Source organism: Podarcis liolepis (genome assembly GCF_965112155.1).
Source record: "Podarcis liolepis genome assembly, chromosome: 8".
Classification (NCBI taxonomy): Eukaryota; Metazoa; Chordata; class Lepidosauria; order Squamata; family Lacertidae; genus Podarcis; species Podarcis liolepis.
In genome coordinates, this window is record NC_139560.1 from 62463056 (window position 1) to 62486971 (window position 23916).

The 23916-nt window shown below is 46.4% G+C and overlaps 1 protein-coding gene across 1 annotated transcript in view; it reads left to right on the forward strand.

Moving 5' to 3' along the window:
* Window positions 1-23916, forward strand: part of ELOVL2 (ELOVL fatty acid elongase 2) — a 54225-nt gene that overhangs the window by 25259 nt on the left and 5050 nt on the right. Inside the window, exons 3-7 of the mRNA XM_083519677.1 lie at window positions 3011-3198; window positions 15322-15399; window positions 19319-19490; window positions 20973-21097; window positions 22499-22633. Of these exons, the coding sequence (XP_083375803.1) occupies window positions 3011-3198; window positions 15322-15399; window positions 19319-19490; window positions 20973-21097; window positions 22499-22633 (698 nt within the window). The remainder of the gene's footprint in view (window positions 1-3010; window positions 3199-15321; window positions 15400-19318; window positions 19491-20972; window positions 21098-22498; window positions 22634-23916) is intronic.

The window sequence follows — 23916 nt, forward strand, 5'->3', positions numbered from 1 at the left end:
AGAGGAAACTACGTATTTCTTATCCAGCCATTGACTAGTCCAGCTATTGACTAGGTAAGCATAGAGGGAGCATTGTGCTGTGTTGAATTTTGAGATAATTCGTGTTCTTGCAGCTTTTTAGGCAACTTAAAGAGCTTAAACAGAATATGGTGTGAAGCTAGAAACGTGAATAGGCAAAATGCTTTGTTGGGTGAGGATAAAAGTTTATTTCAATTGCAGCATTGTGTTTCAAATAGTGGAAATTCAGATGCCCCTGAGAAGTGGGGCTTGGAAGCAATAGCCCTTTGCTCTTTTTTGTCCTTATCTTCTGGTGCAGAGAGGGATACCTCTGCAGATCACAGGGTTCTGTTTTGATACACTTTCTTAAAGTACAGGGTCTTGGTTTGCAACACACTTGCCTCTGTTTCCCCCTCTTACTTTTAAATAGGCTAGTGTCAAATGTGTAAAAAAATCATAGCATAGGGTGTTTTGTTGTTGTTTGTTTTAAAAGGGTGCTTCCTTATGGGTGCTTTTACCTGGAGCTGTTACCTAGCAGGTTCAGAAGTGCAAGGAATGATCGTTGCAGCATTGCAGTCATTAAGTCACAGCCACAGCAACGATAGTATTATCCAAGTTGATTGCTGGTATAGTTAGTGGGCTTTGCACAAATAGTCACCCATTTTAGGAGACTTTGAGGTAGTTATGCTTGGCATTCATCAGAGCCCGATAAAGAAAAGGAAAATGCAGCATGGATAACAGGAAGGGATGAGTCACCTTTAAAAAAAATGATAATAATCCCTAGTCATCGAAAGCTTCACTTGTGCAAAAGCTTCAGGTCAGCTACCTTAAGAAAGCGCCAAAGGCATTTAGTTGATAATGTAAGGACTTATAGCTTTACAAGGAAATGCATAAAGATTCAGGTGTGGAATTCCAAGCTTAGAATGGAAATGAACTGATGCTTTGCCACAGCTACCCAGGGTATGTGCAGGCGGCAATATTTGTGGTTTGGGGACAATAAATAATGGGGATCAGTTGCAGATGATTTATTTTGACTAATGGGGATCAGATACTGGCCAGGTGACTCTGTAATAATAATGATTAAACAGAGCCCCACTTGCTATGGTCAAATAAGGTAGGATCTTATTTTTCTCATTCTAAGCTTCCTTCTTGTTCTCTTAGAGTAACTTCTAACTCAGGCATGGCCAAACTTGGCCGTCCAGATGTTTTGGGACTACAACTCCCATCATCCCTAGCTAACAGGACCAGTGGTCAGGGGTGTTAACTCTTGCTTTGATTTGTGAAGCTTATTGGTTTGTTATCTTTTGTTGTACCAATACCCTTTCATTTATTTTTATTTATTTATTTCCCGCCCTTCACCCTAAGTTCTAAGGGTGGGTCACAGCATTAAAAGACAACATTAAAAACAATGTAAAACTACTTACGGGCATAAAAATAAGGTGGGTCTTACCATTCACCTGTGATTGCTTTGACTGAAATTGACAGCACTTCATTAGGCCTTAACCTGCCTAAAGGTAAAGGATAAAGGGACCCCTGACCATTAGGTCCAGTTGTGGCCGACTCTGGGGTTGCGGCGCTCATCTCGCTTTATTGGCCAAGGGAGCCGACGTACAGCTTCCGGGTCATGTGGCCAGCATGACTAAGCCACTTCTGGCGAACCAGAACAGCATACGGAAACGCTGTTTACCTTCCCACTGGAGTGGTACCTATTTATTTACTTGCACTTTGATGTGCTTTCGAACTGCTAGGTTGGCAGGAGCAGGGATTGAACAACGGGAGCTCACCCCATCATGGGGATTCGAACCGCCGACCTTCTGATCAGCAAGTCCTAGGCTCTGTGGTTTAACCCACAGCTACTGGAAGGCATTACTGCCTATCTAGGACATACTTATGTTTGCATCCAGGAACGATGAATGCCTCTTATGGTTTTTAAGCTATTCTGGTTCTGGACAGTGTACTGCTGTGTGAAAAAAGACATTGTAGAAGGTGACTTCTAACAAATGGTAATAATGATAAAAAAACCCCAAAGGTTTATATTATAAGCATTATACAATCTGATTGTTTATTGGGGTTTTGGTAATATGCAAATATATTGGATGACATCCAGTGATGTCTGCCCACCTCCACAGCAGAAATCTGCTTGTGCGTTCTCTCTTTTCTCTCCTCCAACTCCCTTTTCTGCCCCCAAACTCTTCTCTGGATAGTCCTTCAGCCCTCTGGAGCAGATTTTGGGGGCACGTGGGTTCTGTAGGGGGTTGAGAAGCAAGAGAAGCCCTGTTACACAAGAAGACACTTGTGCTATTTCAGTTCTTACCCATTAAATTTAATTGAATAATCAGCTGTTGTTATTTATTAAAAATTATATGTACCACCCTTCATCCATAGATGTCAGGACGGTTCACAACATAAAAGTACTGGGGGGGGGGGACATAATAAAAACAAGAGCAAGAACAAATTAAAAACCCCACATTATATATTTTTAAAATAATTTTTATTAGTTTTCCAATATACATTTAAACACAATTTAACATCCCAATCTCAACAACTACTTCTTTTGGACTTCCATCAGCATGTCTGACAAATCTCCGTATTATCACAGCTTCTCACATTTCTCCGTTTAAAATTGCACTTTATCATTGTTAGCCTTATCATAGTTTTTAACTATATTTCTACCAATACTTCTCACAGAGCTTCTTGAAAGCTTACAAACGTTAACTGTTCATCACATACATTTTTAATATATTCTGTAAATTTATTCCAGTCTTCAGTGAATCTCTGATCTCGTCGGTTCCGAATCTTCCCTGTTAATTTGTCCAATTCTGCGTATTCCATCAGTTTCAAAAAACCCCACATTATAAGAGCATCCTAGGAGGAGGTTGTAAAGCAAGACTGGAGGCTGGGTATTACTGGGAGACTGAAAAGGCGTTGGTCGCCCATTGAATGACTGTATTGAACAAGAAATATTTATATGTGCTGATTTCATGAGGCTTTTTGCTTTGCTTTGTTTCTTCAGATCCCAGGGTCAGAGGATGGCTCATGCTGGATTCTTACTTGCCCACTTTTTCCCTCACTGTTGCGTATCTTCTCTTCATATGGCTGGGTACCACATTTATGAAGAACAGGCCTGCTCTGTCACTCAGGGGTCTTCTCATTGTATATAACCTTGGAGTCACCATGCTTTCGTTTTACATGCTTATAGAGGTGAGTTTTTTCAGTGTTGGCCCAGTTTTGTTGTTGGCCTCCAAGTTTAATAGATTGGGCAGTTTGGCAAAATTGCTTTTCACAGGTCATATTTTCTGGGAATACTAGTGTTTTACTTTCTACATCTTGCTTTTTATTTCCACCAGTATCACATGGCTCACCTGCCTGAGCCATCCAGACATGCACAGTTTGAATTATTCCTTGCTCTACATTCAGGGTGCATCTATTGCTCCTATTTCCATAGTTGATCTTCTGAGATCTCAGTGATCCTATAGGAGCTTTATTGAATCATATGTGCAAAGACTGGCCTGGGTGACCTTCTGGTGACTTCTAGAAATGAGTCTGTAATGAACTATATTTTGAAGCATGAACATAAGAGATGCCTTACATTACCAATTTTTAGCCATTTATTTTACAAAAGAGAGGAAAAGGGGGAGGATCTGAAGCACTATCACCGAAGGGCACACATGATACAGTGGTGCCTCGCAAGATGAAAAGAATCCGTTCTGTGATTCTCTTCGTCTAGCGGTTTTTTTGTCTTGCGAAGCAAGCCCATTGACGGATTAGCGGATTAGCGCTATTAGCAGCTGTTAGCGGCTTTTAGCGGCTTATCGGATCAGCTGATAAGCGGCTTAGCGGCATAGAAAAAGGGGGGGGAGGAAAAAACCCCCCGCAGGAACTCGCAAGACATTTTCGTCTTGCAAAGCAAGCCCATAGGAGATTCATTTTGCGAAGCACCTCCAAAACGGAAAACTCTTTCATCTAGCGAGTTTTCCGTCTTGCGAGGCATTCGTCTTGCGGGGCACCACTGTACTCAAATTATGTACAAAACAGCCCCAGTGGATACTTTCCTGCATTGGGAGAAGCTCATTTTGAGCAGAGGGGCCATGCATAAGTCGCTTTTTTCCTCCACACTGCAAAACAAAAGCAAAAACAAACCCACACAATGCTTTCTTCCTCCCTGCATTCCAAGCATTTAAATTTGACTCAGGCGGGGCGGGGTGTGTGTGTGTGTGTGTGTGTGTGTGTGTGTGTGTGGAATCTAGCACTTCTCTCCAGCCTGAGAGTCATTATATTAGGTAACACACCTCGGCCAGAGTAATAATATCTTCCTGTTTAGCTAAGGCTGCAGTCTGAACCCCATTTACTGGTGGAGTAAGACCCATTGAATTCAATAAGGCTTACATTTGCGTAGGCAGGGTTAGGACTGTGCTGTACATCTGTGCTAATGGTAGTGTATTTAAAAGGTCAACCACTAGTCCAGTTAAACTCTGATGGTTGCCTTCAGAACATGTGGGAAGTGGCAGTTCTCATATGAAAACCCATGACCGCATGAGGAGGAGTCTCCTTTCCATAAATCCCATTATTCAGGTTGCCAGAGACAAATACCTCTGGCTCAGGTGTGCCACTGGATGCCAAGATGTTGCAAATCCTTCAGGCAGCTTCTGAACATATAAAGGCAGACCAGTGAATGTGAGCAACTACATAATGTTTGTTGTCCACATTTACTTGTCTAGCTCCATTTGGTTTTTTCAGGCACCCCCCTCACTTCTTGGCATGGGACTGTTTATCCATGTTTGACAGTCACTACATTGTCAGTATTGGACCATCAACCCTATTTTGGATATTTACTGTAGCATATACAGTAACTTCCGCTGTGTTCAAGTATTTGAGGTCTCTGGGGCACGCTAGCTGCAGTCTTTAAGTACGGGCTGCATTATATCTCAGCAGCCCATCTAAAACCACGGATTAAACAGTGGCTCTTCGAAGATCATCTAAAAATAGGCAACCTACATAGAAAGCAGGGCTTCAGTGAAGCAGGAACTCTGGAGTGCTGGGTTTTCTCTAACTTCCTGAACAAATAGAAATGTGGGGCCTTGTCTCTCCCTGCCCTCTATCTCCGGCTATTGCTTGCAGGATCTGTTCTGGTTCTTTCCTTGGATCCCTCCTAATCCATCTGAAAAGAAGTAGACTTCACCTCTTAGCCAAAACCCAAGGCTTTGGTTTCAATAAACCCTTTGCTTATGCCAGAGTCTTGCCTCATCCTCAGGTTCTAAGGCAATTCCTACAAGGATCCAAGCTTAGTACATAACAGGAATAGAGCTGACAGGGAATAGCCTATACCAAATCTTTCTTGGGTCCTCAGCCAGCTCAGATCACACCTGCTGTGCATGGTGTAATAAACAAACATCTGCCCTTATTCCCTTATGGGGAACACAAGAACCCTTAGAGTCCTTTGTAGGTTCTCCAGAGGCCAACCAGAGAATATTGAGAAGCAAAGCAGCTCGTAAGCCTGATGTGTTGCAACAAGGTGCTCCCCTCACATGCAGGAAAGGAGAAGGACCCCGAACAAAGGTGTGCCCGCCCTTATATAGACATTTTAAATTGCCCGCCCTGGAGCCAAGACTACCCCCAGAAACCTCATACATCACAGAAGGGGTGTAGCTCAAGACCACCCCCCAGATGCATCATACCTACATCACAGAAAGGGCGGTCTACAACAGAAATCTGAGTGCGTTGTTTATCTCCTGTCTGGCAGACCTGTTAATGGTCACTTGATTGGATACCCTGGGGAGCCTGACCAGTCTTTTGTAATGACAAATACTTAGTTCCTGAGCCAGGTCACAGGCACACCCTATTCATACACAGACATACCCTTAAGACAGGATTTGTGAAGGAAAAGACAATGGGGAGGCTTTTCCATTTTCCTTCAACCTTGCAGAGAAAACATTTGGTCAGTTTGGGAGTCAAAATGGTTTCAGGGCTGTTTTCCTGTGCTGCTTCAGACATGTGGTTTACATATTTATGTACGTGTTTGCTTGGTACATTTATGAACATTTATTATATAAGACCTTATTTTTTATTTCAATGGCCTCCAATGTGGTTGCATGTGGAGCTTCATTTACACATGCAGACACACTCCCATCAAATTCAGAGAGCTGTGAAGCAGTTGCACATGAGGGTGTTTGTATTCATATGCGGTACGAGTTGTATGCTTGGATGGTTGTCATGGAGTTCTTGCCGGGTTGCAGTGGCTATTTCGGGCCTGTTCACTTTGCTTGAACTTCTCCTTCAGATAACTTTGCCAGGTCTTCTTTCAAGCCAGCCAGTAAAAGTATATATACTGCCATCTTCAGCATAGTTTCGCTTCCCCATGTCAATATTCGGATGTGACTTCAAATTAAGGGTGTTTTCTTTCCCATATTCCCACATATATTCAAACAGGCAGGATAATTATGCTTAGAACAAAGCTGCCATTGTGAGCAGAGTCTATTTATACTTGAATTGTCAAACAGAGGCCATTTACTCATATTACAATGGAGATTTGTTCATTAGGTTATGCGAGTGGAGGTAATTTGTCCCCTAAAATTAAATATCAGGATGTTTTGCTGTTGTGCAGAATTTTGTAGTATTTCATTATTCAGGAACTAATGACAAAGCATAACTATACATTATGATAGCTGAGACAACATGCTACAAATATGCTTACAATTATTATTGTTATTATTTGTACCATGCCCATCTGACTGGGTTTCCACAGCCGCTCTGGGTGGCTTCCAACATACATAAAAACGTAATAAAACATTAAACATTTAAAAAGCTTCCCTATACAGAGCTGCCTTCAGGAAATAATAATAAACATTTATTATGGATTGTGTGCTACAACTTATGAAGGGATGTTGTCACAAAACAAAACACTGTTCTACTATTGAAGGGGTGTTAAGATAGCTTTTTAGAAACAGACAAATGTTTAGAACTGGACACTTAAGATGCAGCCCTGAATGTACTCTTCTGATGATTTTTCTTCTACAAAATCACTACAGTGGTACCTTGGGTTAAGTACTTAATTCATTCCAGAGGTCCGTTCTTAACCTGAAACTGTTCTTAACCTGAAGCACCACTTTAGTTAATGGGGCCTCCTCCTGCTGCTGCGCCGCCGGAGCACGATTTCTGTTCTCATCCTGAAGCAAAGTTCTTAACCCGAGGTACTATTTCTGGGTTAGCGGAGTCTGTAACCTGGAGCGTATGTAACCCGAGGTACCACTGTGTAGGTATTCTGGGTACCTAGCAGGATCACAAGATCACCCACACGGTCACAGCTAAGAAACTTGGACTGGGATGGTTGAAATTAGGATGCAGGGAAAGAGTGGGAAGAAAGACTGATGGGAAGGCAAGCAGAGAATGAGGCAATAGAACCAGCCACACAGGCAAGGGCAGAAGGTAGCCTCTAACCTGGAAGCATTTATATCCTGTCCAGCCTAGGAATGCACAGTGGCAAGTTCGATGCACTTCTGGGGGAACAGGGAGCTTTAGTTTCCTTTCACTCTCTAAATTAGCCAACCAGTATAGCTTGAAGTTTGGCAGACTCTTAATAAACTGCATGCTGAATCAGCACAGGTATGCAGCCTTGCGTTAGATGATGGGAAATAAATAGTACTGACTCACTGAGTCACACTCTCTCCAACCGCTTGCAAAAGACATAACTTTTGCAGCGTTCTAGGGCTGTGGTTATTTTTGCAATGGTTCCTATGGTGAATTTTGCAGGTGGCCTGCCCCACTTCGTTAGTGCATGGAGGTATTTTCTCTTGTTTTAGTGGGGAATAAGTAGCTTGCACCTCTTTGTGGTATGCAAAAGCAATTTGACCAAATAAAAAGGGGTCACACTCAGACAATTCAGAAGTGAAGACTTGCTTGTCTATTTAACCCTCCCAAATAAATTCTGATGCAGTACATTCCACACTGCAGCCTTTGCCAGCTGGGCACCAACCAGGTGTTTTGGCCTACACTTCTTTCAACCCCCAATCCAAAACCTCTGGAGAGTATCAACCATCAAGTTGGCAAAGGCTGCCTTACAGCCACAGAAGACGCATCCCTAGCATGGAGGAAACTGGTGGGATGTAACAAATGGGGAGAGAGCAGGTGTTTCTTAGTAGAATTAGTAGGATTGTAGCTTTATCAGGCCCTTAAATGGGACCTCCTGGCTCTGTTTTGAAGACAGAGTCCCCAGCCTTCTTGCCTGCCTTCGTGACCTCACACCACCCTGCAAGCAAGTGAAATGATATGCAGGCTGCTCTAATGAATAAGAAATCTATGCTCCTTTAGTTTCCATCAAATATATTTGTCAGTATGCCATGGTCACGTTACTCTTCCCATCTGCCTCTCCTGCACTCAGCTGGGTGCAAGCCACTGCTCTCCGGATTATTCTGACTGCAGGCATGTGACATTTCAGAGTTAAAGGGACTGTGACCCATTTCATTAACTCCCTGGATTGGCAGAGTAAAGGTATAATTCCTTTAAAAATTGCTGCAGTCCAGTCCACCCTCAGCTCGACTTCAGCAAACCTCCATTGAAATGAATGGTGTTTCCACATCTGCAGTGCTGAATGGATCCTTTTGACTTGTCATCTTCTAAGTTGGAACATGAGTTACCAGAAAGTGAGTTACTTTTGTAAAGAAAACAGGGTTGTTTGCCTTTCAACTCTTGAAACAGAAGTCTTGGGGTTTTCCCAGACACTGGGGGGGGGGGAACCAACCTATTCACTCTCCCACTACGCTCTGAGCAGGCAGTATTGAGAATAAATTAAATGTTAGATTTAAAAAATAAAATAAAATAATGCCTACAGCAATACAAGGTGATGATGAAGGGCAAAAGAGATAGAGTTGTTGAAGGTTGCCGCTTCGTTTTATTAAGTGAAAGTTTCTGAAATGTGTTAGCACATAGTGTGCCTTTGAGTAAGGATATCTGTCTTCTGCTTCCAAAGAGAGGACAAGTGAAAAGCTGCTCAGGCAAATAGCCAGCGTAAGGAATTACTAATGGGCAATATCAGTTTCAGCTCTGGCAGCAGAGTAAGTGCAGTGCTCAGTTATGTTTGTCATGCTATTACCAACTGGAGTTCAGCAATTGCACTGTTGTGGAAAGTGATGAGAGTTGGAAATGAATTGCAAGCCCTTGGCAATTAGTAACTGGCATTGAGCTTTGCAATTAGCATCAAGAACCTGGCTTTCAAGAGCCCTACAGGCCTAAAAAAAAAGGAATACAGTACCTTGCTTTAGTAAAGCATGGTTTGGCAGCGCACACCTATACATTCACACCTATACATGGGAAGTCCCATTCTTTCCAATGGGGCTTACTCCCAGGTAAGTATGTGCAGGATTGCTGCCAGAAAGGCATCTATACATATATGCATCCTTAAAAGAAGGATGCTATGGTTAAAAGGGCTCTGTTGGCTTTCTTAGCAGTAATGGCGGCAGGGGCGGGCACTGCAGCAGCAGAATAAAGCCAATCTTTAGAACAGGGATGAAGAAACCTCAGCCCCTGGTGGGACTGAATGCAGTCATTTGAGTCTATTTAGCTAATGCTTCCTCCTTGCCTGGATGGAAGCTAGAGAGGGGTGTCTCAGCATGTGCATAGATGAGCCTGCTATGCCAAGGTAAAATTTACATCTGTTACTCTCTTTTCACTTTGGTCCCACCTTCCACTGGCATATGCCCCGCCCTGGGTGACAACTCCTAGGGGCCTTGGTCCCTTCCCTGCCCCCCGTAAAATATTTGAGAGGGCCAGGCCCTGCTAAAGCTGATGGGAATTGTCATTCAATTGGTGTCATAGCTGTCAACTTTCAGATTTGAAAATAAGGGATCAGCAGCCTCACCTGTCAAAAAAAAGGTGGGGGGGAGGAAAGCATATGTTGCCCAAGGGATATATTTATAAAAAAAGGGAGGAAAGCAGCCTCACCTGTCCTGGGGACAGTCTACGGGATATCTAACAATCCAGGATAGCAGCGGGAAGCAGCGGGAAACGGCGCTGGAATAAGGGAATTTCCCGCAAAAAAAGGGAAGGTTGACAGCTATGATTGGTGTGTGTTCGCTGCATCTTGTGATCGATTATGTGGGTCGGGGCTTACCTGCCCCCCTGTTTTATTCAAGTTGGCACCCCTGCCCCCCACCGTCCCCGAAGGTTGCCCAGAAAGGCATGTGACCCAAGTGGAATCCACACATAAAAAACACTGTGAAAATGCTTTTTTAAAAAAAGTTTTGAAAAATATATTGAATTCACCGTATCTCGGCATCTAGTAGAATGCATTTTACAACATCTAGTAGAATGCAATTTGTAGAATGCACTTTACAACACACTTAAAACATTTACCGTATTTTTCGCACCATAGGGCGCACCGGACCATAGGGCGCACCCAGTTTTTAGGGGGGGAATTCAAGAAAAAAAATCTTTTTTCGCCCCCGCAGCCCCAAAGAGCAGCGTACAGGTGCACACAACCTCTCCCTGCCGGAGGGGTTGCGTGCAGCTATGGATCAAGCCAAGGCAGCGAGCGGGATGGATCCCGCTCGCTGTTTTGGCTTCCCCTTTAGCCCCGTGCAGCCTCTCCTTCACGGAGGGGCTGCACAGGGCTTTCCTGGCTTTACTGGGAGGTGGGGGGATTCCCTCACCTCTCCCAAAAGCCCGCAGAAGCCGTGCAAACCCTTTAAAGAGATCGCGGCTTCTCCTGGCTTTCCTGGGAGGTGGGGGGATTCCCCCACCTCCCGCAAAACCGGCAGAAGCCGCACGCCTTTTAAAAGGGCTGCACGGCTTCTCCTGGCTTTCCTGGGAGGCGGGGGGATTCCCTCACCTCCCGCAAAACCGGCAGAAGCCGCGCGCCTTTTAAAAGGGCTGCACGGCTTCTCCTGGCTTTCCTGGGAGGCGGGGGGATTCCCCCACCTCCCGCAAAACCGGCAGAAGCAGCGCGCCTTTTAAAAGGGCTGCATGGCTTCTCCTGGCTTTCCTGGGAGGCGGGGGGATTCCCCCACCTCCCGCAAAACCGGCAGAAGCCGTGCGCCTTTTAAAAGGGCTGAACGGCTTCTCCTGGCTTTCCTGGGAGGCGGGGGGATTCCCCCACCTCCCGCAAAACCGGCAGAAGCCGTGCGCCTTTTAAAAGGGCTGCACGGCTTCTCCTGGCTTTCCTGGGAGGCGGGGGGATTCCCCCGCCTCCCGCAAAACCAGGCTCCCCCCCCCCGCCAGCCTTCTAACCAAGTCGGGGGACAGCGGGAAAGGCGCGCTGCGCCCCTGCCGCTGTCTCCCGAGTTTGCGGGGCTGGCGACGGGGAGGAGCAGGCTTCTCCCCCCGCCAGCCTTCTAGACAAGTCGGGGGACAGCGGCAAAGGCGCGCTGCGCCTCTCCCGCTTTCCCCCGAGTTTGCGGGGCTGGCGACGGGGAGGAGCAGGCTTCTCCCCCCGCCAGCCTTCTAGACAAGTCGGGGGACAGCGGCAAAGGCGCGCTGCGCCTCTCCCGCTGTCCCCCGAGTTTGCGGGGCTGGCGACGGGGAGGAGCAGGCTTCTCCCCCCGCCAGCCTTCTAGACAAGTCGGGGGACAGCGGCAAAGGCGCGCTGCGCCTCTCCCGCTGTCCCCCGAGTTTGCGGGGCTGGCGACGGGGAGGAGCAGGCTTCTCCCCCCGCCAGCCTTCTAGACAAGTCGGGGGACAGCGGCAAAGGCGCGCTGCGCCTCTCCCGCTGTCCCCCGAGTTTGCGGGGCTGGCGACGGGGAGGAGCAGGCTTCTCCCCCCGCCAGCCTTCTAGCCAAGTCGGGGGACAGCGGCAAAGGCGCGCTGCGCCCCTGCCGCTGTCCCCCGAGTTTGCGGGGCTGGCGACGGGGAGGAGCAGGCTTCTCCCCCCGCCAGCCTTCTAGCCAAGTCGGGGGACAGCGGCAAAGGCACGCTGCGCCCCTGCCGCTGTCCCCCGAGTTTGCGGGGCTGGCGACGGGGAGGAGCAGGCTTCTCCCCCCGCCAGCCTTCTAGACAAGTCGGGGGACAGCGGCAAAGGTGCGCTGCGCCTCTCCCGCTGTCCCCCGAGTTTGCGGGGCTGGCGACGGGGAGGAGCAGGCTTCTCCCCCCGCCAGCCTTCTAGCCAAGTCGGGGGACAGCGGCAAAGGCGCGCTGCGCCCCTGCCGCTGTCCCCCGAGTTTGCGGGGCTGGCGACGGGGAGGAGCAGGCTTCTCCCCCCGCCAGCCTTCTAGAGAAGTCGGGGGACAGCGGCAAAGGCGCGCTGCGCCCCTGCCGCTGTCCCCCGAGTTTGCGGGGCTGGCGACGGGGAGGAGCAGGCTTCTCCCCCCGCCAGCCCTCTAGACAAGTCGGGGGACAGCGGCAAAGGTGCGCTGCGCCTCTCCCGCTGTCCCCCGAGTTTGCGGGGCTGGCGACGGGGAGGAGCAGGCTTCTCCCCCCGCCAGCCTTCTAGCCAAGTCGGGGGACAGTGGGAAGGGCGCGCTGCGCCTCTCCCGCTGTCCCCCGAGCTTGTGGGGCTGGCGGTGGGGCTCTCCTGAAGCCTGGAGAGCGAGAGGGGTAGGTGCGCACCGACCCCTCTCGCTCTCCAGGCTTCAGCGAAAGCCTGCATTCGCACCATAGGACGCACACACATTTCCCCTTCATTTTTGGAGGGGAAAAAGTGTGTTCTATAGTGCGAAAAATACGGTATTTGCAGCTGCATAGCTAAGTCCTCTCAGTCTGGAAAAAGGTTCCTCACCCCCTACTTCAGAGGCCAGTATTTAGAATTTCATCCATAATGTTATAAAATGCCAATGAAGAAGTTTCAGAAGTCGTGTAGTGGCTGGAGACACATATTTCCCTTTTCTTTTTTCTAGACAGTTAAATGTGAGGTGACAGAGAGCTTCTTACGCTGCAGGCATTCACCATTTTGTGCCTCATTCCCATTGAAACTGATTTGCAGGGGGGTATTTTGCATTAAACGTGCATTCAACATTTCCCACTTCTGCTCCAATCTAGTCCCGCTCTTTGATTGTAAGCATGTTTTTTTCCAGTTTTTCTGGGCAGGCAAAGGAAATGAGTGGGAACACTGTGGGCAACAATGGCTCTGTCACAGAAATATAGGGAGAGTCAATGGTTATGCAAGCTGCCTTAAAAAAAAAAAAAAGAACCCTGCAACATGTTTGTAAAGAATTACTACGATTCCACCAAGGGGGAAGGGGTTCATGCCTGTCTTTCATACCTTCTTCAGCTCCTTTAATAATTATTAATAATTATTACTAGTCTTTTAGATGAATGCCCATTTTCTTCTGAGCTTACAAAGCTGAACTTACAAAGCAATATTGCTTTTTCTAATCCTGTATACTGCACATGGAAACACACTTCCTTAGGGATCAGGTTTACACATGCAAAGTAGTTCTTCATGTAAGGGGGGGAATCAAGAGTGCAGAGGCAGTTTTCCAGCTTGTCCGGAGTTTTGGGCTGGGTTGCCATCAGTATGCTGATGACACCCAACTCTATCTGTTGATGGATGGCCATCCTGACTCGGCCTCAGATACACTGACCAGATTTTTGGAAGCTGTGGCTGGATGGTTACGTGGGAGCCAGTTGAAGCTAAATCCTTCAAAGACAGAGGTCCTGTGGCTGGGACGGGACGATATGGGATTGGGGGGCAACTCCCATCTCTTGCGGGGGCGCAATTAGTACCAGCACCGTCCGTTAAGAGTTTGGGTGTAATCTTCGTCACCTCCCTTTCCGTGGAGGCGCAGATTGCAGCTACAACAAAGGCGGCATTTTTCCATCTCCGCCAAGCTAAGCAGTTGGCTCCTTACCTCTCTCGCCCTGACCTAGCCACTGTGATCCACGCGACGGTCACCTCCAGACTGGATTATTGTAACTCGCTCTACGTGGGGCTGCCCTTGAGACTGACCCAGAAACTCCAGCGGGTGCAGAATGCTGCAGCGAGACTCCTTATGGGGTCTTCGCTGCGAGATCACATTCACCCGGTGCTATACCAGCTGCACTGGCTCCCGGTGGAGTACAGGATCAGGTTTAAGGTGCTGGTTTTAACCTTTAAAGCCCTATACGGCCTAGGACCCTCGTACCTATGGGACCGCCTCTCCTGGTATGCCCCATAGAGTAACTTACGGTCTTCAAATAAAAACATCTTGAAGGTCCCAGGCCACAGAGAAGTTAGGCTGGCCTCAACTAGAGCCAGGGTTTTTTTGGCCGTGGCTCCGATCTGGTGGAACACTCTGTCACAAGAGACCAGGGCCCTGCGGGACTTGACATCTTTCCGCAGGGCCTGCAAGACAGAGCTGTTCCACCAGGCCTTTGGCCAGGGCACAGCCTGACTCCCTCCCTCGGCAATCTTTGCGGAGCTCTGGCTCAATGGTTGCCAGTGGCTTGAATTAATTAATTTTATAATGAATGATTTTAGAGTGCTGTTTGTGCTGTACTTTTGTACTTTTGTACTGTTTTATTGTTGTTAGCTGCCCTGAGCCTGGCTTTGGCTGGGGAGGGCGGGATATAAATAAAATTTATTATTATTATTATTATTCCCCACATTGGGCCCTGACATGAAAGCTGTGACAGGGTCCTATAGTTCTTCCTCCTCCCCAAAACCTACTTAGCTTTTTTCTAGCTTTGGGAAGGAGCAGGGAGGGCTCTAGGACCCTGCCCGAGCCCTCACACCTCCTTCCCAAAGTCCAAACAGCAGAAGGCCTGGAGGGGGGCACCAAATTTTGGCCTAGCTCAGGGCACCATAGTACCAAAGGCTGCCCCTGGAGACTTGGATGATTCCTGAATGCAGGTAGACACATTCAGTCTACTGTTACATGCAGGAATCTCTAGATCAGCACCATTATTTTGAGTGATGGGTAAAATGCTTAATACGAATAGTTTGAAACATTGCTTGTAGGTCGAAGGTTGGATTAGATCTGAGCAGAGCTCATAGTGGTGATTACCCCCCCCCCAACACTGAAAATTCAGACTTAGTTACCTTTAATTAACCAATGGGACTTCAGTAATGAAGAAGTCATCTCATTGATTTCCTTGGGATCTAAGACTGACTTAGTCTGGATCAGACACAAAGTAGATATTTATTTAGGGTGTTAGTAGTGAGACTACGTTTGAAATTTTTGAAGATACCTGCCATTTTGTTCCTGGTGATTTTTGTTGTTGTTCTTTCATGATTTTAAATTCCCCTCCCATACTTACAATTTTGCACATCTTTATTTATGAGAACAGGGGTTTAAATTTGTTACCATGCGTAAAGCTGAAAGCTGTTTACCCTTCAAAACCCCACATGCTTGCAGTGATTAATAATTATTAACAATGGGAAATTCTATTCGGAGTAACAGAATCTGTTTTCTTCTTCTCCAGCTAATTCTTGCCACTTGGGAAGGAGGTTATAACTTACAATGTCAAAACCTGGCCAGTGCAGGAGAAGCCGACATCCGGGTAAGAAACGAAAAGCAACCCAAGAACTGAAAGGTGGCTGTGAGGCTGGCAGGAGTCATATTCCAAAATATCTTGAAGACACCAGGCTGGCAAAGACTAGGCTAGCCTCACCTTAATGTCTCACAGTTCTTTCTTAGGCTGTATTCATGTATACACACTTAGCTTAGGGGCAAGCCCCACTGAACTCAACTGGGCTTCCTTCTGGATAGGTATATAGAGGACTGCACCATTGCCACATTTCTATACCTTGGTAGAATTTTTTTAAAAAATGCATTTATCATTCTATGGCTAATCTTTAACTCTGCCTTTTAAATTTTGTCCATTGGGGTGGGTGCGTTTGTTTGTTTGAGGCTGTTTTTTCACATGACCATCTCTTTGGTGTACAGCTTACGCTGGTGCTTTTTAATGGGAAAATTCAAGCAAGCACTTCCTAAAAATAGTTTTTCAAAAGGAAAAAGCTTAAAACCTTCTGCAGCTAAGAGAGGCTATTCCACCCCCCCCTTCAAAATTAAGAAAATGCTTCCTACCTCTCCATGTATCTCTTCTCATGCTGCGCCTTCTTCAGCAGCTGTCTGGATTCAGCCAGGACCCAATTCTAGAAAATAAGCTATGTTTTCCTTCTCTCTCCCTTTTTGCACTATTTACGTGCCTGGTAGAGAAAGCGGGAATCGGAGAGTAGCCATAAAGAAACTGCCTATCAAACTTGTATGTGTATGTGGGTCTGTGTATATCTCTCTCTGTATACTCTTTATATCTTTAATCTTAGAGTTCTAAGTGAGACAAGAAAAAGAACTGGCACGAAAGGTATTCTTCTAACTGCAATTGCCGATTTCACTTCCCTCTGAACTTTCCTCCCAAAAGCCTTGGTGCTGAATTCACATTAGATGCTTTTACTCTTGGCTTGCTGTTTCTGCTCCTCCAGATTCAAAGGCACTATTCACATGCATAGAATTGTAGAGTTGGAAAGGACCCCCAAGAGTCATCTAGTCCAGCCCCCCCTTAGCAATGCAGGAATCTCAGCTAGATCACACGTGAGAGATGGTTGTCCAACCTCTGCTTAAAACCTCCAAGGTTTCAACCTCCAAATCCTGCCTATTTCCAGACTCAAGAATTGGCATTGAAGACGACGCTCCTGGGTTGAGCCCGTGTGTGTCTTGATGCAAACAAAGTTGTAGGAGAGGGGTAGGGAATTAATTTATAAGATGAAAGGGAGTACAGTTGTTAGGGTGGGAAAGCATTTTTATGAAGACTAGTTGGAGGGGAAATGAGTCAGGGGGAGCTAGGCATAGACTGTTGCATAGACAGAGCCATAGGTCAGTGGGTAGCACATCTGCAATGCATGCAGAAGAACCCTGCTCCAGTCCCCAGCATCTTCAGGCAATGCCTGGAGACTTCAGCCTGAGACCCCCGAGAGCCACCGCCAGTTAGCGTAACTAACATTGAGCTAGAGCAGGGCTCCCCAAACTTGGATCTCCAGCTGTTTTGGACTACAACTCCCATCGTCCCTAGCTAGCAAAAACCAGTGGTCAGGGGTGATGGGAATTGTAGTCCAGAAACAACTGGAGACCCAAATTTGGGAAACCCTGAGCTAGAGGAACCCACTAGTCTGGTTCAGTAAAGGTAGCTTCCTATGGATTTTCTAGCAACAAGTGGCGTCGGGGCTGGCCCTACCGTTAGGTGAAGTGCTTGTTTCCGGCGGCAAATGATCGCCCTCCCTGCTGCTTCCCCCCTCCCCCAATTCAGCTTCATTGAGGGCAGAGTGCAGGAGTGCCGCTGGTGATGATGAGGCTGGTGGTATCGCTGTACCTTCCCCTGGTGTTGCTGGTGGCAGTGCTATGACTGTATTATGGTGGGGCTGCGGCTGTAGGCTGTAGGTCTGGGTGGCGCAAGCACCGAGGAGCTATCTGTGCTGATCTTCTGCCCACTGTGTTTTGAGGAAGTGCCTGTGACCTGTGCTGTTTCCCCCCCCCCCCCCCAAAAAAGTTGAGCAACTAGCTCAGTTGAAGTTAAGGTGACCCAGATGAAAGGCAGTGTTTGGCACAAACAAAAAACAAACGAACAACCCTCTCTGATGTTTGCTTGCCTGTCTGTGCTCTTAACATATCAGTACTTGGCCCCCAGGCAGTTGGCTTAACTGAATTATGCACTCAGGGCACAGCTAAACTCTGGAATTTGGTACCTGCAAGAAGTGATGGTGCTTCTAGATGGATGCTTATTGTGCAAATACACGCAGGGTTGTTGTACCTGCCCCCCCAGCATTCAAATGAGTTAATACAAAGGACGGTCCCTATTGTCTCCCGCTCAAATTCCCATTCAGCCATGGGTAACCTTGGGCTAGTCAATGACTCTTAAGCTTAACTATACGTGCCAAGTTATGCTTGACGTTGGGGGGCTTTGTCACGTGCGTGTGATGTCACAAGTGCAGCACACACGTGTGACATCACAAGTGTCGGGAGGAGGCCTTGGGGCTGACCATAGAGAGGCCCAACATCACTGCAGGGAGGCCTGACAAGGCCTGCAGCAGCCAAGACCCTCAATATTGGGGGGGGGAGGGTCAGCCCCATCCCCACATATTTCAGGGGGGCTCTGGTATCTTCATCCCCATAGAGTTGGGACCTATGGCCTTAGCTCCCTCATGAGACTGTTGAGAGGATAAAATGGGGAAGGGGAAAACCTTGAGCTCCTCAGAGGAAAGGTGGAATATAAAATCAATTAAATGCCATAGTAGAGATTTAATGTACTTATAACTCTCCTTTCTCCCAAGCTGGGATTCAAGGAGATATTCCCCTGTCAAAATATGGTACACGACACTCTTGTAGCACAGAAACTTAGTCTGGCAGAACAGAGAGAGAGTAAGTAAATAAATATTGCACAAACGATTTGCCCCAACATAAGGGAGCCTCTGATTATAGCAAGCATGTTCTTTGTAAGCTGAGAACATTGTATTTACTCCCACCGTGTGTAAGAATTTCTCCACAGTCAGTGGCATGCAGGGCCATATGTAAATGCCTCGCACAATTTACTTGTTCTGCTCAATTCATTATCCATTATTAGAGCCTGATACCCTGTTGCAAAGCCCACCATGAATTGCATAGTTCTGCTGCTAGATCGTGATTCTGAGGAGTAATTTGGAAGCCTTGCTGAGAAAATGCAAAGGAGAGAGGGCATTAATAAACAACAGCTGCTCGGGGACTCAGCATTGCATACTAAGTAGGTTCCTTTTCTAAGACAGGAATTGTAGTTGCTCAGAATTAAATCCCACTGGAATCTACAAGGATTACTTCCAATGGCTTGTGTTTAAGACTACCTCTAGGAACGAAGTCTGAATCTGTTGCACTCTCTGGGCTTGTGCACACTGCTCTTTCCAGACATGGTCCGTGCTTAAAAGCTCTGTGTCTGGGAACCCTTTTGTTTGCTCTTTAAAACCCGCCCCTTGAAGCTCAATTGGCGCAAACAGCAACCCAAAGAAAACCTGAATTGATGTTTGTTGTGATTGAGCACTAAAATGTGAGTTTTCATGGAGAGAACGCCAAGGCAAAAGGCAAAGCCAAGACCCAGAGCTTTTAAGTGCAGACCTGTGGCTGTGCCTGTAAAGAGTAAGCCCCATGGAATACAGAGGGGGGGGACTTGCATCTGCATAGGACCAGGCAGCACCCAATTTTGGATTACTTTAAGCCACAGATGGGAAATCTGAGGCAGTCCAGATGTCGATGGACTACAACAACTCTCAGCCAATGGCCAGGGATGGTGGAAGTGGAAACCCAACAACAGTTTGAGAAGGGCAGGTTCATCACCCCTGTTTTAAGCCATAGGAAAATATCTTAAATCTGAGTTTTGCCTGACTAAAGGATTATTCAAGGATAGCAGAACATGTTCCTCCAAGAAGAGAGGTATTAATTCATCTGTCTTGTTCCTGCAGGTGGCCAAGGTGTTGTGGTGGTATTACTTCTCCAAAGTCATTGAATTTGCTGACACGATGTTCTTTGTTCTGAGGAAGAAAAACAGTCAGATTACTTTCCTTCACGTTTATCATCACGCCACTATGTTTAACATCTGGTGGTGCGTCATGAACTGGATACCTTGTGGACAAAGTTAGTATTCGGAGACGCGGACTTAAAATGTAACCAAGCAACACACCTAGAGTACCTTCATATGTGATAGATCTAACAGCAGATCTATGCAGTCCTGCCATTTGGGGGAAAGTGGAGGTGAATCTCATCTAGTAAACATGAACAAAATGTTGAGTAAGCTTTTAGGCTCACTCTCCGCCTGAAGTAAACACACAGCAGCAACAGCAACTCAGTTGCCATTTTGCTCTGTTGAAATGTTCTGCTGCATTTAGTATATTGTAGAATCGACCTCAGACACCTCCTGTATCCTGCAGATGGTGTGATGGATTAAAGTGCGCAGAACAGCTAGAATACTGCAGCACATTCCTTGAGATCACTAGTTCAAAACTCACATGCACACCATCCCGATCTTGGTTTGTGAGCATTGTGCAGAAGCCCCCTGCTTCTTCCTTTTTGAGTCTCTTTTGTGCAAAGAGAAATACTGAGGATGCAAGAATTTTCTGCAGTCCTCCGGCAGAGCAAAGGTTGGAGGGGACTCATAGATCTATTTTCCCCTTGTAGTGAGGTGAAGTAAAGGAAATGACTCTGAGCTAATTAGCTGATTAACACAGGAACCGGTTGCAGTTTTAAAAGGATAGAGCAAGGGTGAGAAACTTTTCTTTTTTAAAAAAAATATATTTTATTTTTCATTTTTGAAAATACCATTTTTTCTTTTTATATATACATATAAATATATATACATATCTTATATACATATCTAATCCAAATTTTCATTAATTTATTTCCCCCTGCCCCCCTGGTTTCCAACCCCCCCTTTTATTCTCTTTGCATATAATTATATTGGGGTGAGAAACTTTTCAAAGGCTAGAGCAAGGTGCTATCTTCCCCATCGAGTCTGACAGGTGGGGCAGTCTATCTGTCAATCATTTGACATCCGAATGACATCAGATTGCATGTTTTTGCCTGCAGTTTGGAATCAAACCATGCTAGCAAATACACAGCCCGTGAAGCCCGATTAATCACCAGTGTTTGCAGGGAACTATTCACAGAACTTTGCAGGCACCACCCACTTAGTGGTGCTTGCAAATCCCCTTTTGGTGGAGCCACATCTCTATGGCTTCAGGTGTAGGGTTAGGCTCATCCTACACCTGATGCTATAGAGATATGGCTTTACTGTCGCCTCCCCAGTCAAGCGCCCCAAACCAGCTGCCTGGATTATCTGTCCCTTAAAGCAGCTTTAGCCACCCCAGCAGCAGTTGTGAGCCAGCTCACCACCAGAACCAACACCACTTGAACAAGGTTAGAAAGAAACCCATATAGGCTACAAGAAGGAAAACAGCATAAACTCAAAGAACCATCATTATGTAACACTCCCATGCCATGGTAGTAGAGGCTCTGAGCTCGGCTGCCAAAGGAAACCCTGCCAGTTCCTTACATTGCCAGTGAACCATAGTATTGATTCTCAGAAGCAAGGTCTTAACAATGTGTTCAATTCAATCACAGGTTTCTTTGGACCCACCTTGAACAGTTTTATCCACGTTCTCATGTACTCCTACTATGGACTGTCCGTCATTCCATCCATGCGCAAGTATCTGTGGTGGAAGAAATACCTCACTCAGGCACAACTGGTACGCTTACAACATTTTGTCATTTGTACTGACCATAGTTCTGAAAAATATAAATCCTGTGTAGCAAGGTCAAGCTAGCAATGATCCAGTTTGCAATGGAAGACAAGGTTGAGGGTGGGGAAGCTTTTAGTTCTTCAAAGCAGATTATGTTCCTTCTTTTTCCACTGTCCAGGGACACTTGCACAATGGCAAGGACCCACAGCCCTATCCCAGCTTCCAAACATTTATATGCACAACTGCATCATGCATTACACATTCATGCTGCATGTGGGAATCAGCGTGATGTAGTGGGTTTGTCTGCAACACAAATCTTCTAAGATGTGTATGCCTAATTCTACATAGAATCAGGCTTGGGGCCATCTCAGTCTAGCTGCTCCACCAGGAGAACCATGAAGAGACTTATGTCTTGGAAGAAGGGAGCAAGGAACACACAGCCAGGCAATGAGTTGCTCAAGGCCAGTATTTGGGAGAAGTGTGATGGAAGTAAATCAATTTGAAAAGCCACAAGGATCTTATAAGAACTGGGTTTTTTTGTGGGTGGGGTGAGGGAATATGCTATACAGGAGCAACACCAAGTGCTGGCAGGAACAGAAGTGGCCCCAGTGTAATTGTAGTTGATCCCTCTACTCATTGACACTGCCCCATGTTTTAGTGTGAGCCTTGCCTAGGTTCAAATTCGAAGGACCACCTGTGTGGCGCAGATGCAACTCACATTCCAGATATAACTGGCCTTTGCACTTGTGCATCCTGCCCCTTATGCAACATTGTAATAGCCAGAACTGCTCTGTGCTGAGACGATGTATGGGCATGTTCTTTGATGTGCTCTTGAGGGATAGTGTTATGCCCGTCACATTGATGCTGTTGCAATTTGGAGCACGGCTGCTCCATGCACCTGTCTTGACTTGTAGAAAACTCATGCATTAAGTGTCACTTCATCACCCAAAGAGTTTCCAAGCTGGTGCCATCAGACATCACAGCTCTCCTGCACTAAGCAGGATCCTTGTGGCAAACTATTCAAGATATTAAGGCCAGGTGAACAGAATATGTAAGAACCCCTAAAACATTAATGGCCTTATTTTTCTTGGTGTTGCCACAAGCGTCAACAGGTATGAGTAGTCAACACTGCTGCCATGGTGTCAAGGTGCGACCTGTAACTTTCTGAACAGAATTGATGTGGAGTCACCCTGGCTTTTCTCTCCAGCAAAACAGCCATTCCAAAGGGAAACTGCCATTTTTTTTAACATTCATTAACAACTTGGGTATTAAATGTAGGTGAGCGGTGGTAGAGCGGAACTTGTAGATTGACAACACAACCATCAGCCACGAGAAAGGGGTATGAATTTCACCTGGGGAAGGCCTAATCCTGAAAATGATGGGCATTGATGTTTCTTTTTTCAACAGATCCAGTTTTTGCTCACCATTACACACACGCTCAGTGCAGTTGTGAAGCCATGTGGATTTCCATTTGGTTGCCTCATCTTCCAGTCTTCATACATGGCCACACTGGTCATTCTGTTTGTTAACTTCTATGTTCAGGTAAGTTGAACAGGGAATGGATCGCTGCATATGCTTAATGAAGAGTATCTTGAAACTTGGCATTCCTAGCTTTAACGGTGTCAAGCTTGGTTTATGCCCCATGCTTGTTTTTAAAACAAACTTTAAGTATCTTCCTCAAATTGCTCATTGAGTTGAACTTGAAGGGGGCACTGAGGTGAAGGAAGCACAGTCATGCCATCAGCAATTATGCAACATCCACTGCAGTGTGATATAATGTTTCTTATTGGCGTGTCCAATTCTGCAATGTTAAGAGCCTTTGTTGCAAGGCTCCTTGCCGGTATTCAGTTCCCGAGAAACGTGGGGGAAAGGAAACGTGACAGCAAAATCAAACCAAACCTTCACTTATAATGAAAAGATAGATGTCCACTAGTGTGTCCACCAATTCAGCAGAATCCAGCAAACTCTATACTACAAAGCTTCAGCAAATACAGGCAAAAATTATGCTTCAATGGCTACAGTGGAGTCCTAATGGAAAATGATGGGCAGGCCGAGTTAGGAATGTGCATTTGTCATCCACATCAAAAGAAAACAATCTGGCCGCTTCACCCAGGCCCAGCTGGGCTTCGCAGTGCAGGCTCATCTGCTGCAGATGTAGAAGCTGTTTCTGTGGGCAGACCTTTCTTGCTGAAGCAGGGCTGAAATATTTAATCCAGTATTAGCTTTATTATTAGATTTACATCCCACCTTCCCTCCAAGAGCTGAAGGTAACATGGGTTCTCCTTCCAATTCCCCCCCCCCTCCCAGGTTGTGCTAGGGGATAGTGACTCTTCTCTCTCCCCTCTCCCCGCTCAAAGGACACCAAGTGAGCATCATTGGCTCAGTGGGGATTTGAACCCAGGTCTCCCACATCCTGGTCCAGCACTCTAGCCTCGGCATCCCCAAACTCAGCCCTCCAGATGTTTTGGGACTACAATTCCCATCATTCCTGACCGCTGGTCCTGTTAGCTAGGGATGATGGGAGTTGTCGTCCCAAAACATCTGGAGGACCGAGTTTGGGGATGCCTGCTCTAGCCACTACACTACAGTGGCTCTTATCCCTTCTCCGGGTGCAGAATGGGCCAGAATCAAAGGCAACTTTAGTTCCAGCGACAGATTCTTAAGCGAGAGAGCACATGCACCTTTTCCACATCACTTTTCTGTGCAATAAATTTGCTTTGCTATTAACTTGTTTCACTCGCTCCACTTACTTTTTTCTTTTTCAAGGCTGTTCTTCTGCTAAGAGTTACAGCGTTCTTCTTGTACTCAAAGCTACACTATATTAT